Here is a 15110-nt window from a genome sequence, read left to right as displayed (position 1 = left end):
GCTACTTCCTCGAAAAGTTGAATCAAAGTCTCATAGCCAAAGTAATTTCATTCAAAATTATAGATCCAATAAATAATGAAGATTCGATATAAGTATTCGAGAGTTTTGACATTGAGTTTTGCATGATTTTATTTCGAAAGAGCATTGTACGAAGTTCTGCAGCATGAAGTTCGGCAGCAAGTTCAATTCTACCCTTGAAGAGGATGATATTTGAAGGAAGGAAATACTGCCCCGAAGTAGCATTGTACTAATAGGAAGCGTCGAGATAGACAGAGAACGATAGCACGATAGATGACGGTTAATCGGCGACGAAGCGGCGCGACGTCGCGATGATCGAATGACGAACGATGATGAACAGATGACGATGGTGGTCGGTGGTGGTGGCGTAGTATTTGCGGGTGAACATAGTAAAGACGATATATAATAGAAAAGCAAGAAAATCAACTAGAATAATAACAATAACAACAACAACGAACAACGGAGAACGAACAGCGGGCAACAAAGAACGAACAAGAACAGAAAATCCGGTGAAATGGGGGTCAGTGTGGTTGTGGTGGACGCCCTCTGGGAGTCTGGGAGGCAGAGAGAAATGCTCGCCTTGGTGTGTGCGGACGTGCTGATTCAGGATCGCCTTCTGACGGAAGTGTTTTCCGCACTCCGGACATTGGTATGGCTTCTCACCCGAGTGGATGCGCAGATGCTGGTTGAGGATCGCACGCTGCCGGAACGTACGCTCGCAGTACACGCACGCATACGGCTTCTCGTTCGCGTGTATGCGCAGATGCTGCGTTAGGTGCGATTGTTGCCGGAACCGCTTCCCGCACTCCGGGCACCCGTATGGCCGACTGTCCGTATGGATCCTCTCGTGCTGCAGCAGCGTCGACTTCTGCTTAAAGTCTTTGCCGCACGTCAGACACTTGAACAGTCGCAGGTCGCTGTTCGCCCCCTTGCCGGACTTGCCGCTCTGTTGGACGATGTCCGGCAGCCCGGTGGCCATGTTCGGGGCCCCGGGGCTGGCGTACTGGTGGCCGTCGAGGCCGGGCCCGCCGTCGCCCTGCCCGAGGGACGTCAGCATCACGCCCGGTTGCTTTAGGTAGTGCAACGCGGAGAAACCGCCGGGCGTGAGCATGTGCGGCGGCACCGACGGCGACGGATGCGGCCTGGCCTCCTTGAAGTAGTGTTGGGGGTACTGTTGCAGTTCTCCAGCCCCGGGAAAACAGTCGCTGCGGTCGACCTCGTGCGGCGTCAGTTGCTGTTGGGGCGAGTGGTCCTGCTGTTGCGTTTGCTGTTGTTGTTGTTGCTGCTGCTGTTGCTGCTGTTGCTGTTGCTGGACTTGCTGTTGCTGCTGCTGCTGCTGTTGGACCTGTTGTTGCGTTTGCTGCTGTTGCTGTTGTTGCTGTTGCTGTTGCTGCTGCTGTTGTTGAGAGGTAGCCTGGCTCGATTGGATGTCGTCGTCGGGCGGGGTTAAGGCTTGAGGCTCAGGCGGTGCCGAGGGGTACGGCGAGGGCACGGGAGAGGCCAACGAAGGCGGGGGACCGCTTTCTCCCTCGACTGGGGGACCACAGGCCTGCTGTGGACTGCCGGACGAGGAGGAGCCCTGCTGTTGCTGTTGTTGCTGTTGCTGCGGGTACAGTCCACCGTCCTGGAGAGATCCCGGCCCCGGGCCCCATTGCCCCTGGGGTCTCTCCATGTTGTCCTTGTACAATACGTACGGCGCGCCAGTATCTGCAATCAGACAAGTCGAACGAACCTTTATCGATGCCTGGGCCCCGTGCAAACGTAACAAGCGTCCGCCCGCCTGTCTTTCGAGTACCTAACGGCAGATCCAGGGGACGAATCGAGCAACAGTCCCAAAGGGCCCTGAGGGGACAGCGCGGACTCAATCCGGGGACCAAAGGTCCCAAGAATTCTGACTTAGCGGGCGCAGTTTTCGATAGTTTGCGAATCACGCCGCGATACGAGCGACGCACAAGCGGCTGAAATGAAACAGTTGTGCCGAAAGTGTGGAACTTTTGATGGGAATGAGATCAGGCGATGCGTTATTTTTTACGTTAAAGCTGAAATGTTGTAGAACGAGAGAAAAATATAAAGAATGTGCGCGTCGATGATTTTGTTCTCACGCAATTACTCAGGTTTCCATAATTAACCAGTTAGCCGATTTTGCCGAGTATATTCGTCGTAATACAAAATGTTGTCTTTTCTCCGTGACAAGTGTCGCATTTTAACAACATTTAAAAGAAATCAGCGTATCATCGTAGGCTGCGGATTAAATGCATTTTCAGGAAAAATCATCATAACCAAACCGGTCGTAAACAAAATTGTGAAGACATGAGAAGAATTTCAGAATATTTTTATAATATGTTGAACTTATCAAAATCGTTGAAAGACAATTAATTTCCTTATACTTGGTAAGTTTCCATTTTGCAGAAAAGTCCGCAGTCTAAGTATCTTAACTTGCACACTTTGTTAAACTTGGGGCAGTAGGCAGATTAATAATTATGCAGTAATAAAGCTGAGAATGGTCATGAACATCGTCGATTGCATCGGTGCAATTGTCGAGCAATTTATAGCGAACTTAATAATCGTTGGGGCAAGATAATTGAACTTTTAGAGGATATTTTAGTGAGCTTAACCCTTTCAGATTCTTATTGATTCTGATGTGCCACTTGAATGATAAAATGCTTTTTATTGGATAGAATTCTTGGGTGAGGTAAACACGTATCTGGATCTATTTTATCCCAATGTTTCTAGAACAGCATATTCTTGCTCATCTTACCGAGCTTCCGTTTGATCGGATACAGTAGAAGAAGCAATGTATCCAGAAATTATATTGTACTTGTTCCATTCTGAAGATGCATATAACACTGTCATTAGAGACGTCAGTCTTCTGAAAAGATCAATAGCAAGGCTGCCATGGCTTAAGGTCTTAATGGTTCCGAGCTTCTCATGCAACACTGTTGTCATTAGGAACGTCAAGCTTCTGGAGATTAATGGCAAGACTGTCATGGTTTAGAAAAATTCCCGAACAAGAATCTAAACAGTCCTGTAGGCATCAATGAAAATTTGAACTTGCTCATCGAGCAATCTTCGGCTGCCAACATATCTACGATAAGCTCCAGTGTCATCGAACTATGTCTTCATAAACGTTTAAATTGTTGTCTTATAAGAATGACAACATTGACTGTATTTTATTACAATTTAAATTTAAATTTGTAAATTAATTCAATAATTTCCTATAAAATAGTCTTTATAACGTCAAAAATTTTAAAACAATGAATGCGAAACCGATCAAAATGACCGTCGTGGTTTGTGTTGAAAGTCTTCCCTACTGAAAAATTATCAACACCTCGCAATAACGTTTAGAATATCGTTGTCTGAGAGTGGATCCAGACGACGCTGGCTACCGGTCGATAACGCCTATTTTAAAATACGTAGTACCAAGGATGACCGGACTGTAGCGGCGTAGTAATCCTCCCCGGCGTTTCTCTCGAAATCCCCATGGGACCAAGATATCGCGATCCTTCGAATGTGTTTCGATCGGTCGTTCAACTTTCGTCGCAACAGGACACGGCGGGGGAAAGCGATAGACGCTCAAGGGTATCGTAAATTAGGCTTTTCTCAAATAGTCTAATACGCCATTCTGCAACAACTACCGTATGTTAGAATTAACCCTCTTCTACCATTTTCTAGAATTCTCAGATTGTCAACGCTGGAAGGATATCGCGCGTTCCGAACCCATTCGTCGCATATAGCAACTGCATTAACCAAACATTATATGCCACGATTAAAACATCTTTCCTTGCTACCCTTGTCTAAAATTCTCCAATTTTTTAACCCCAAGACGATCCACGTGTTCTAAACCTGAGTTGAGCATATAGCAATCTAATTATGTATAATATAAATATATAGGTAATTTTAATTACTCATAGCAGTTTAAAATGGAACCGATCCTTAACATACCTGTCCGTATAAATATAGTTTTACAAAGGCGCGTCAAAACGAAAACAGTCAACAATTACTGCCATTATTATTCGAATAATTTGACAATCTCTGTTCGAAGAACTTATGCAAATAATTAGGCGAACAATTTGTTCGAATAAATAGATAGAATAATTTATTTATAGATAATTGCGCGAACAGTTTATTCGAATGAATAAAAAGAATAATATAAGATGAACATTGAATAATCGTTATTCGACCAAATATTCTATTTAAACGAATTCATTCGCATAACGGTCATAGATAAGTGCTTACTCGAAACAATTTTGTATATATTTTGTAAATATTCGTGACAATAATGCCAAACTCTGCCCTCAGCTAAAGTTCTCTAGCTGTCTGTCATCTTACATCACAATAGGACTAAAATTGTGGACACGGAAAATATCTCTAAGACCGCAAAGGCTAATTTCAATAATCTGTGTATCGAATCGGCGACGGAAGCACGAGTAGAATCGCGGTGGTAGGGCACTCGAGGCAACGATCGCGCGGTTTTCGATTCGTTTATAATGGTCGCGCGAAGACGGGGTGGATGGTGGTTTCGGTTGATATTCGGTGGATACTCGGTGGATACTCGGTGGATACTCGGTGGTCCAGCCGGCTGGAAGAGCGACAAACCGGCAACAGCAGCCCCGGGATCGGTTTTAATCGGCTAATCGAGCCCCGTCGTCGTCCACCGGCAACTTTCGAGCGGGTGAAACATTGTATCGTACACTTTCTACCGCGTCCGCCGATCGACCACGTTCCTGGTCACGCATGGTCAGATACGTCCGGCTTCGAGCATTCGCAAGTTCAACGGCTGTTATGCAGGTCGGATGCACGCGGGGCTACACGTTCACGCGAATGATTTATGAAGTGTTCCACTGTATCTGCGATGTCGAATCTCTCCGGCCGGCCTTCTGCGCGGCCGAAAAAATTCGGGGCCTCTCCTCTCTTCTCCTCTCCTCCCTCCATCTCTCTCTCTCTCTCTCTCTCTCGGCCTGTCTCCGTTTCTCTCTGCCTATTTCTACTCTCGGCTTGGCCGTGGGCGGCGACCGTGTTCAGGCATTAGAACGCCGCAGAAAAGTCTATCAACGGATCGCATACTTCGAACGTGCACGGAACTGCATTGGAAAATGCACCGTTGCAGTTTCTTCTGCGCGCGAGATTAATTGCTGAAAATTCGATCGAGACGCATGGGTGCTTTAAGTAGTAATGGGTCGCGTTGTCTAGACCGAGGAATATCTCTATTACCGATCAAAGCTCTCGAGTCTCTTGATTTTTTTCACCCTCCGAACAGGCCCTCGTGACCTGTCGGAATATTCTGCACGCCGATCGGCGCTAGTGTAATGTGTGAGGCAATTGAAAATGTGACTTTTCTTAGATATCGTTAAACTCTACGGATTCCGCGATCTTGATCTTTTTGCTTATAATTATTTTGTTTGTCCTTAGTTTGGATATTAGACTGGTTTCTTTTGTAAGTTTGATCATCAAGATTAAGGTATCGATACCTAAAATGAATTATGGAAGTAGATTAACGTTGTTCTAATTAATTAACACAGGAGACACTGTGAATTTATAAATTATATAGAAATTATATGGAAATTATATGGTAAATATATGAAAGTTATATGGATAGAAATTGTACAGAAATTATATAAAATTATAGATGATCTTCGATTAACGTGACTAGACTGTGATTTTATGTATGTATGACCAAAAACTACTGAGTCAAATTTCAAATCGTGGGAAGATTAAACGATTTTAAAAATATCGTTATACTATTTTTTATTAGTTCAGATATATATAATAAAAGAAAGACTGACATTTCTATTCGTCGTCTGCTTCTTAACCCCTTGTCGTACTTTAACGAGTCAGACTCGTGACGGAGATTTCTAGTAATAAGTTATTAGATACGAATATTCATCCGTTCCTTTGACTGGGAATAAAATTTTATTCTCTCGTTACCAATATTTAAACATTCAAGAAGACACAAGTACACGATAAATATAAAATTTCCTTTTTCATCTAAGAATTTAGTGCGATCGAAGAAATTCTAATCGTACAGCTTCTAAAGAAAATGGCACGGCAAGGGGTTAAGATTGATACAATTTTTAAAAATATTTCCAACCTTCGAACTGTACACGAAAAACATATTTGTTAACGCGGACAGTGGCACGTCAGAGTCTCCAAAATACATACAACATCAGAGCAACCTGTTTAACAATACAACAGTAAAGAAGACAAGAGTTGCTGTAGCAAGTGCTTTTATACTTTTGTTGCATCTCATAGATGAAAACAAAGTTTGGTTTGCTTAATAATAGACCGTAATAAAAATGAACTTTCAAGTTTAATAAGAGTATTCTATCGTTCACATGACGTCGACACAGCAGTCGTATTAAAGGGAATATTCTAAACTATCGCAGCGACCAGCCACAGTGTCCTTGTTCGACTCTTGTTTTCCCGATCGTTAATAGAGAGATTAGTTGCGATCGTTTTGATCAATGGCAGGAGTCACGTCAGCGACTATTAGCATCCCGGTGTCGGCGTTTCCCAGACGATAGAGTTAATAGTCATCGAATAAAGGTTTTCGATTTATAGAGAAGCAATTCTAGCACAGCGCACGCCGCGTCGCGCTGCGCCGCGCCGGCTCGCGTTCCTGTTCCGCCACTTGAAATAGCAACCCCGCGAAGAAGGAATCTCTCGACAGGCCGAGTAATTGAATTGATAGAGCAGTCATCTAACAAACGATGAACCTCTGTTCGAGTGTCAGCGAATGGCCGAGCCATTACTCTCCTACCAGCGGTCGCTGGAACAGAGAGGGAGAGAGGAGAGAGAGAGAGGGGGAGAGAGAGGGAGAGAGAGAGGGAGAGAGGGATATGCGCCTCTTCTACATCGTCGTCCATCAACGATCGCATTCGTCACTATCGACGGTTGCCGATGCGTGCCACGATCTTTAAAGCCGGCGATAGATCCTAGTAGAAATCACCAGTCAAATGATTCTTTCGAATCTATCCTGAAGATTCAACGACTTCGACAAACTGGAACACTTTTTGAGCTCTGATTATTACGTGAACTCCTCAATTAAGAGGATACAAGTTGGCAATGACACCATTATTTTATATTGCGTATTTTATGCATTCGTGGCTGAGACCGATTGAGTTTCCCTTCTAACAGTAGTTGACGTTTAAAGTGCTGTAACTTTGTGAGAGAAAAGATCGTAAGACAGTTTTCTTGGGCTCATTTTAAAACTTGAAGTTGTCACTTTTACTGTATTTCGTTCATTTTCGTCGAATCAATTTTTTCGTTTTTTTTTTTTCAACCGATGAACAAGTAAACGTAGTTCTCCCTTTCTAATTTAGCATTTTCAAATGCCAGCACGAAACTGACAAAATTTTCTTCAGAATTCACACTAAGTTGTTTTTATGAAGCAGAGTTTTCCCTTTACAATGACTCAAAGGAATGTTACACCGATCTTGCACATTTCTACATTTCTACATTTCTACATTTATCACTCAGATGTGATACCGTATCTGAAAAAAATGAATAAGCGGTCACGAAAGAAGAGGCTTCAAACATTAAAATGGGTCTAAGCAACAGATCATTTGACTTTGTTCACAAAGTTACGATAGCTCACCGAAACCATTCAATTTTGCCAGCCAGTTTTGTGCACAAGAATCAGACGGTCGCGACCAGTAGAACGTAGGATCGGAAATCGATCGGGAATAGAATCGAGACTCGTTATGGTCGTGAGTTAATAGCGACAATGAGGAGAACAACGCGTACACGCTCGGTTCTGCTTGGATCAGACCGGTGTTCGTCTCGTGATTACGGCGCCCGCATTATGCAACGTTCCACAAAGTGTTCCGTTTTATCGGATTAATTACCGTCGGCTCTTTATTCCATTCTTCGGTTGATCCGCGGCTGGTCAGTTGGCTCGCGTGCGCGCAACACGCTCGCCTCTTACAGAAAGCTTGTTTCGTTTTTGCGTGCGGCGCGTGACGCATCGACGGATTACCTTCGTTCCCGCGTTTATTAATATCGAGCGCGCTTTCTCGCTTGCACGATTTTCTCCTGTTGTCATTACGATTTTTACTCGCGCGAGAGTGAGACGCATCGTCTTCTTGGTCAGGCGACAGGTGTTGTACAACCTTGGGAAGTTCTACGACAACATCGGGGAATTTGCGATTCCGCAGACTTTCCTGCGAAATCGGTGACGTTATTCTCAAAGCGAGATGGTTTATGAGTCATGCTGTCTGAGTCTGAGGATACCAACAAGGCGAAGTCCCCAAGCGTGACACTTACATTTCATGAGATTTGGAAGAGTCATAAAGCTTGTAAAACTGGACGTAAAGGTACTCGGTTTGGGATGCGGACGATTTGTAGTTTTTGAGATGTTTACTGTTAAATGTGTTAGTAAGAAAGCCACAAAGATGTGTCGATGCGCCGTGTCGCATTCTGGCATGACAGAAAAGTGCTGGAAAGTGGTGGGGAAACAGTATGTAGATTCTATTTATATTAGATCTACCAGATCAGTCGGACTGACTGGTTTCTGTAGTTCCCTTTAGTAATTTCTCATGCTCAAAAAGGTGTTTCCAGTTTTAGATAAATTTCTTTTTACTAACATATATCATAACAGAAATTAATGCGAAGCTTAACACCAAACGTACCGAACAATACAATTAATTGGCGCGCATTGCTCCATAAAAATGAGATGATTCAACTTATTTAGATTTCATACAGTTTTACCAGAACATTTGCTCCAGCAATGTAATTTATCCAATGTTGTCTCATGAAAGTGTGTTTAAATCTATTATCATTGTCAAATGAGGAACCGATTATTTAACCGTGGTAGATTCAGTGTTAAATACTCTATTAAAACCCGACGTCCCACTTCTAACTATGATAAATTAATTATTAATTTCATTCTTCTCATGACAATATCGCTTTCTGGAAAAGAAAATGTGGGACATTTCGACGCAGTGTGGGGTTAAGTGCCGGGTCAAAGTGGGCACAGCTACCGTTTCGCCAGAGCTAAAAGAATCCAACTGCAGAAAATGTTTTCGTTCGCGGAACTTAGAAAACATGCACGAGAAATGAAATTAAAAAGCAAGCAAAGAGAACCGAATCTATTAGATTAATAGGAAAAGTATATCCTAGTAAAGGTACCAGCTGTAGTTGGTACCTCATCGGCTGGCGCCCGTTTCATGGGTCCAATGCAGGCTTAACCTTGGCCACACGAGCGATTTCGCATAATTAATCTGGAACTAGCCTTGGGGCGAGGTGGCTACAGAATGTGGCGCAGAGTGGTTCTTCGAACGGCAGCTGACTCTACAGTTGAGTCTGGAGTGGGGGTGACTCTGATGGTTCAAGAAAGAAGTAGCTTTCGGTGACGAGCAATTCCAAGCTTCTCGGTTAGGCCTTACTCTCGGGTCAGTCGACAATACTACAGACTTCAGACAAACCTAACTTAGAGACCAAGAACTTAATTCTTGACCCTAGATTCTAGACAGCGAACAATTCTATCAACAGTGTAACTTAACGATCGAGTACTTTTACAGCTCTGTATCATTATCTTTCGAAAAATAGAACTTGGATCCACTTCTAGTGGTCTATTCAAACAGTCTATTAAATCAGAAAAATGTGGTTCATTTACAAACTTAGTAAACAACATTATTCTTTTGATTTGCATGCTTGATGAACAGAGTTTTTTCTTCCATATTCTGTTCGAAATATTCTTCGCGACTTTTAGAAGACTTTCGCCAAATTTTTAATAATTTTGAATAATAAACATATTTTTGTTTATTGCAATGAACTGAATTTCTCCTTGTCAATTGACGAACAATATAGAGCAATCTAGTACAAACAAAATTAGATGGAGCGTTAGAGAAGCAATTTAAAAAGTACCTAAAATAAAATAGACGCGCAAGTAAATCGCAGCAGCCATAGCTGTCAGACAATCGTCAGAATCGTCTGCCTGGCAAGGGATAAATCTACTAGAGAGCGCGCTGCATGTAGCCATACTGATTTCCTGAACGATGCACTCTCTTTCCCAAAAGAAGCCATAGAAACGCTGCCTGTCGCTACATCTGGCCATTCGTTTTGAAGATCCGTGCACCGGGAACCTGTTCGACCAGACGTTAGATCGTCGGTGATTCGCGTTTTCACGGTCCTCGCGCGATCGATTCGATCCCCGGCTGCCGACGCACTCGAATCGTTGCTTTTTCCTCTCGCGTGTACAGACCGAAGAAACGGCTCGGCCGTTCGCCACGCTCGATTGTTATACGTGTCTCCTGACACGGCTGCTTGCCGAGTGATGCACGGCCCTCGGTGTTCACGATTTCCTCGGCTCGTAGATCGCTCGTAGATCGGTCGTAGATCGGTCGTCCGATTCGCGTGCCCGCGGGATTCTGCGGCGCGGATACGCGTCGCCGGACAATCACCGTTTCTTCTGTCTAATTGGACACGAGATCGATCAATTTTACGGGCCTCCGACAGATCTCCAGGCGGAAACGACACCAAAAGAAAGAAACGTCTCTAAGCAGGGTATCGTAAACTTTCAAGAGCAAACGATGCGAATCCGACTGTGGAAATAATCCTAAACTCGACTGACCGTCGTCGCACAGTAAGCTATTTCGTCGATTTAGACGATTGGAATTGTTTCTATTATTTGTTTCTTTGAAGACGCGGCTTTGCAACCCTTTTGATGCCGCATTATATTAACCCCTTGTCGCACAATTTTTTTTTCATAATTACGAAGATTAGAAGTTTCTCGATCGTAATAATTTCTAAGGGGAAAATAGTTTTCTAAGAAGAAATGTTTAAATAACGATGACAGAAGATCAGAATTCAATAATACGTACTTAAGAGGTTATTATGAGAAATCCCCTTAATGCACCTGTGCGTCCTATGTGCTCACCTCCATTATTTGCCATAGCTGAATTTAAAATTTGTTACGTTCTATGATCCTATCACTGACATCTGTATAAAACACAAATATTTACCTTGTAAGCATCCGAGATTATTGCGGAAGAAAACAAAATTCTCGGAGCCCAGTTAAGTAATAATTTGTATAAACAGCTTACGGGGATATCGTAATAATATAAATTTATTTTTATTTAACTAATGATAATTCAATTGAGTTTGTCTTTATCTCAATAGAATTTATCCAGAGTTTAGTTCCAGACAAAATGAATACTCTTTAGAAAAAAAAAAAGGGGGAAAAGAACAAGCATTCCGGGTTCAGAGAGTTTCGAGACCACGCAAAGTTCCGAGCTTCGCGAATCTAAAAATCAGGTTCCGGACCATCTCTATGAAATATACGCTAGCGAACAGCGAGCTCTAGCAACCTGTTTCACGTCGATCACGAGTTACAGTCTTCCCCGCGTAGAATCCGACAGGCGAGGTAGCCGAACACGGTGGCTGAACATCAATTTAATTAGCACATCGAGGCATCTCGCCTGCTCGGTGTATTTCAATAAATCCAGTTGCACGAAAGAAGTGCATCCTTCGTGCGTTTCTGCAGGCTGTTTGCCGCGGATTCAGCCCGGTGTTCTCGTCGAGATCTAGACGCGGATCGTTTTGTGAACGCGCTTCCAGCGACTTCCTCCTCGAGCGTACTACGAAAATAATTTTTCCAAACACGATCGTTGATCCGTGATCTCGAGTGTCGGGCGACGCATCGTTCGATGCATTCCGCGAGTGAGTGAGTGAACGAGTGAGAGAGGACGAGAGCGAGAAAGAGATAGAGAGGGATAAAGATAGGTAAAAAGATAGGTAGATACATAGAACGAGAGAAAGAGAGAAAAGGGGGAACTGTCCTCTCTCTATTCTTCTTTCTTCGCGCTCTACCCCCCACCTTTGTTTCGCTTCCTTATCGTAAGACGTCAGGATTGATCGGCCGCATCTACATAATATTATCGCTTATTTATTCTGCCGACTGTCGCTGGAACAGGCTCCCGTATCATTAATTACGCTGATGAGTTTTGTGACGCGGCGATCGAGCTGGCGAATCGATGCGTTGATGCTGAGCTTGTGCCAGTCTCTCTCTCTCTCTCTTTCTCTCTTAGTCTTCTCTGCATTTTCTTTCTTTCCAATGATCAATAAACAACAATCGGCGTCAAAGAGACCCAGCCCCGGAAACTGGAATCCCGTGATCGCTTCCTCTTCGCGACATTCGAACGATTCCAGTGGATACAAAACGGAAATTTTGACGATCGACCAACGAGGCTGTGCTTCATCTCGTGTGTTTCCAGTCGGAAAGATTCAAGGAGTTGTAGGAAATGATACTCTGTATGATTCAGTTTACTTTGGCCTGAATTTTTAGTCAAGTTTTAGTCAATATATTTATCTTCTCATATAATACGGAATTTGACGAATCAATGTTTCTGAGATAGCATCCGAGGATGTTGCAGGGTTAAATACATTTGGAATGCTATTTCTATATGTAACTACTACTTTAAAAAAAAAAAAGATTAGTTACCAAATTCTGTATTACATGAGAAGATAGAGATATTTAAGTGAACCGGGTCGTCCAAAAGTTGTTTCGTTTTGACGCAAGAAAATAGAAGACGATATCGTTCAATTTTTTAATCGTTTTCTCGATTTTATATTTTGCCTATTTGTTTTTATCGTAAGTACAGAAAAGTCTGTAGTTTAGTAATTTAATCAAATTGGGATCAATTTATTTATATATTCGGGTTAACATCATTTCTATAGTAACAGAACAAAAGCGTATCATATTTCGATTGACAGAATCAGCGAATCGGCAAGTTGAGTAAACAGTTTATGTAAACTTGTTATCAATTTTTTTTATCTGTTTTATCGCTGTTGTAATAATGACAGCTTTGGTTAAAATTGACATCCGGTGATTACCTCGATCGAAAAGCATTTCTACAGAGGACAGAAGCAAACCGACTGAGTAGAAAAGTGTGCGTTCCACGGCTATGTCCTGACGTAACCGATGGAAACACACTAAAAGGGTAAACGTGTAGGATGATTTCGGGATAAGGTGGGTCCTGGACCTCACCGTGGTTCCAACCGCCGTGTCGGTCTCTTGCAGATTGTAATCTCTGAACGTTTTCGAGCGAGCGGGAAATAACTGCAGCGATATGGACCAGATGCAGGAATTTGTGACACTTTCTAGTGTCAGTTCAAAATACTTTCTACCGAATTTAGCGTAATCTGTTCTACTTTCGTTCGTCAAAGCGTCGTGCGGATTCTCACTTTTAAACGTCATTTTATGGCAACCAGTTTCTTCTGGTCTAAATAATTTGCGCTCCATAAATTCGTAGTTATATTGCTGCTTGCAAACGAGATTTACAGTCTGGTAGGAATTAGTCTGCAGATTTCTAATGGAATAGAAATGTACCGTGCACACATTTGAAAACTATAGTTGTATGATAAAATCTGTAAATAAAAATGTATCTTTCCATTTCAAGAAACAAAGTTATTCTTCTAATAACCTTTCAAGCGATCAGCAAAAAATAAATAAATGAAATAGTTGTATTCCTTCCCTGAAATTGAGGAACATTTCTATTTACAGTTTTCCAGAAAAATATTTGTTATGTTATTTATATTTATTATGTTGTTCTTGAGACGTTTATTGGGTTGTTGCAGAAGTAATTTCGATTTTGTTTTGTAAGACATTTTTTGTAGCCTATTTGAAAAACTGAAATGACTTTTGGGACAACGTTTTCAGACGAACTCCATATATGACTTATGTTCTAGAAAACAATTCATCTCTACACTGAGTAAAGAAACTGCAACTTGATCACCGAATATTTTACTTGTTTTTGAGAAAGTTATGTATTTAGTCCTGATCGGACGTCAGATATTCAGGCTCAATGTTATGTCACAGGTAACTTGCGGCCAATAATGGTCAAAATGCGTGCCTGGCGAATTTTTGGAGGGAACGGCCTCTTATGTTCTATCTGTGAGATGTAATACAGATGTTGCAATCATGTGTACCTAACAAACTGCTAAGGGAAATACATTAGGTGGTTCAAAAAGTATTTCATTTTCTAATATAAAAAATATTATAAAATATTATTTAGTTTGAAATATTAACTGTCAAGCAGTCTATTTAGAAGACATTCTTTTTGCGTAAATAAATAAACAATAATACGTACATGATAAGAAACAAAACGGGTTAAGGAACACACTTTTCGCGACAAGTAAACAATTGGAAATGATCAAGTTCTTTTGTTCCCGATGCATATAAACGTTTCAGGTATTCTCCTTTTTTAAAAGCAAAAGACTCCAGGGAACGCGAAGATCCGCAGTGTTCCGCAGTGCAATCTAGCGCTATACGCAGAATCATTTGGAAAAATGTAAAGTTTAAATTGTTCGAACGGCGAGTCGATGGCCGAACTAGATCGAACTCGAGACAGTTCGAACGTCATCCAGCGCGAATGCTTTCGCGAACTTCTTCTAAACCGGCGGGCTCTTTTTGTTTCAGGAAACTGGTAGAATATCGGAGTTGGATCCGAGTGGCCAGGCCATGAAGACTCGGCACTACTCACCTTAGAGAAGGGAAAAAAGTGCTCCCGCGATCGTGCTCGGCCGGGAACACTTCCTTTCGGAGTCGCAAAGGCTTTTTCCGCACGGCGGAGTTTCGCAACATCGGAGCCGAGGCTCCATCGGAGGCGTAAATATAAATATCATACTCCGGTGGATGTGCAGAACGCCGCGCAAAGAAAGGCACGCGCGTGTAATATACTTTCGAGCATCCGACTTTCGTGTACCACCCACGGACTCGCTATTGTTTACCGCGGGAAACTGCACCGTCGCGTCCCGAGGAAGAACCGGCGCGTCTCTGTTGCAGTTTTTCGAACTCGGTGCGAGTGGAATAAGACTCACGGAGTCGGACAGTTTCCACGTCCGAGCGGCGCTCGCGTCTGTTTCGTCCTCTTATACTCCGTCGTCGACAACAGAGGCGTTCATTAATTACCAACAGGTTGAGCAGAGTAATTCTCTGAGGGGTCGGACATTTTTCCTCCCACACACGGAGCTCCGTCTCGGAGCTCCCGCAAGAATATTCTGCTTCAGTTTCATTTGAACCACACCCCGAAGCAATCGTTCTTTGAAATCAAAGCACCAAGAATTAATTAATTATAAACGACAGCTAGCTACGC

The 15110-nt window shown here is 42.8% G+C and overlaps 1 protein-coding gene across 1 annotated transcript in view; it reads right to left on the bottom strand.

Annotated features, from left to right (window-relative positions):
- LOC144471080 (uncharacterized) overlaps positions 1-15110 on the bottom strand; it is an 80028-nt gene that overhangs the window by 10913 nt on the left and 54005 nt on the right. The window contains exon 2 of the mRNA XM_078182796.1: positions 598-1725. Within this exon, the coding sequence (XP_078038922.1) occupies positions 598-1725 (1128 nt within the window). The remainder of the gene's footprint in view (positions 1-597; positions 1726-15110) is intronic.

The sequence above is a fragment of the Augochlora pura genome, chromosome 6 (genome assembly GCF_028453695.1).
Source record: "Augochlora pura isolate Apur16 chromosome 6, APUR_v2.2.1, whole genome shotgun sequence".
NCBI classification, from domain to species: Eukaryota; Metazoa; Arthropoda; class Insecta; order Hymenoptera; family Halictidae; genus Augochlora; species Augochlora pura.
This window is presented reverse-complemented; position numbering and strand designations above follow the sequence as displayed.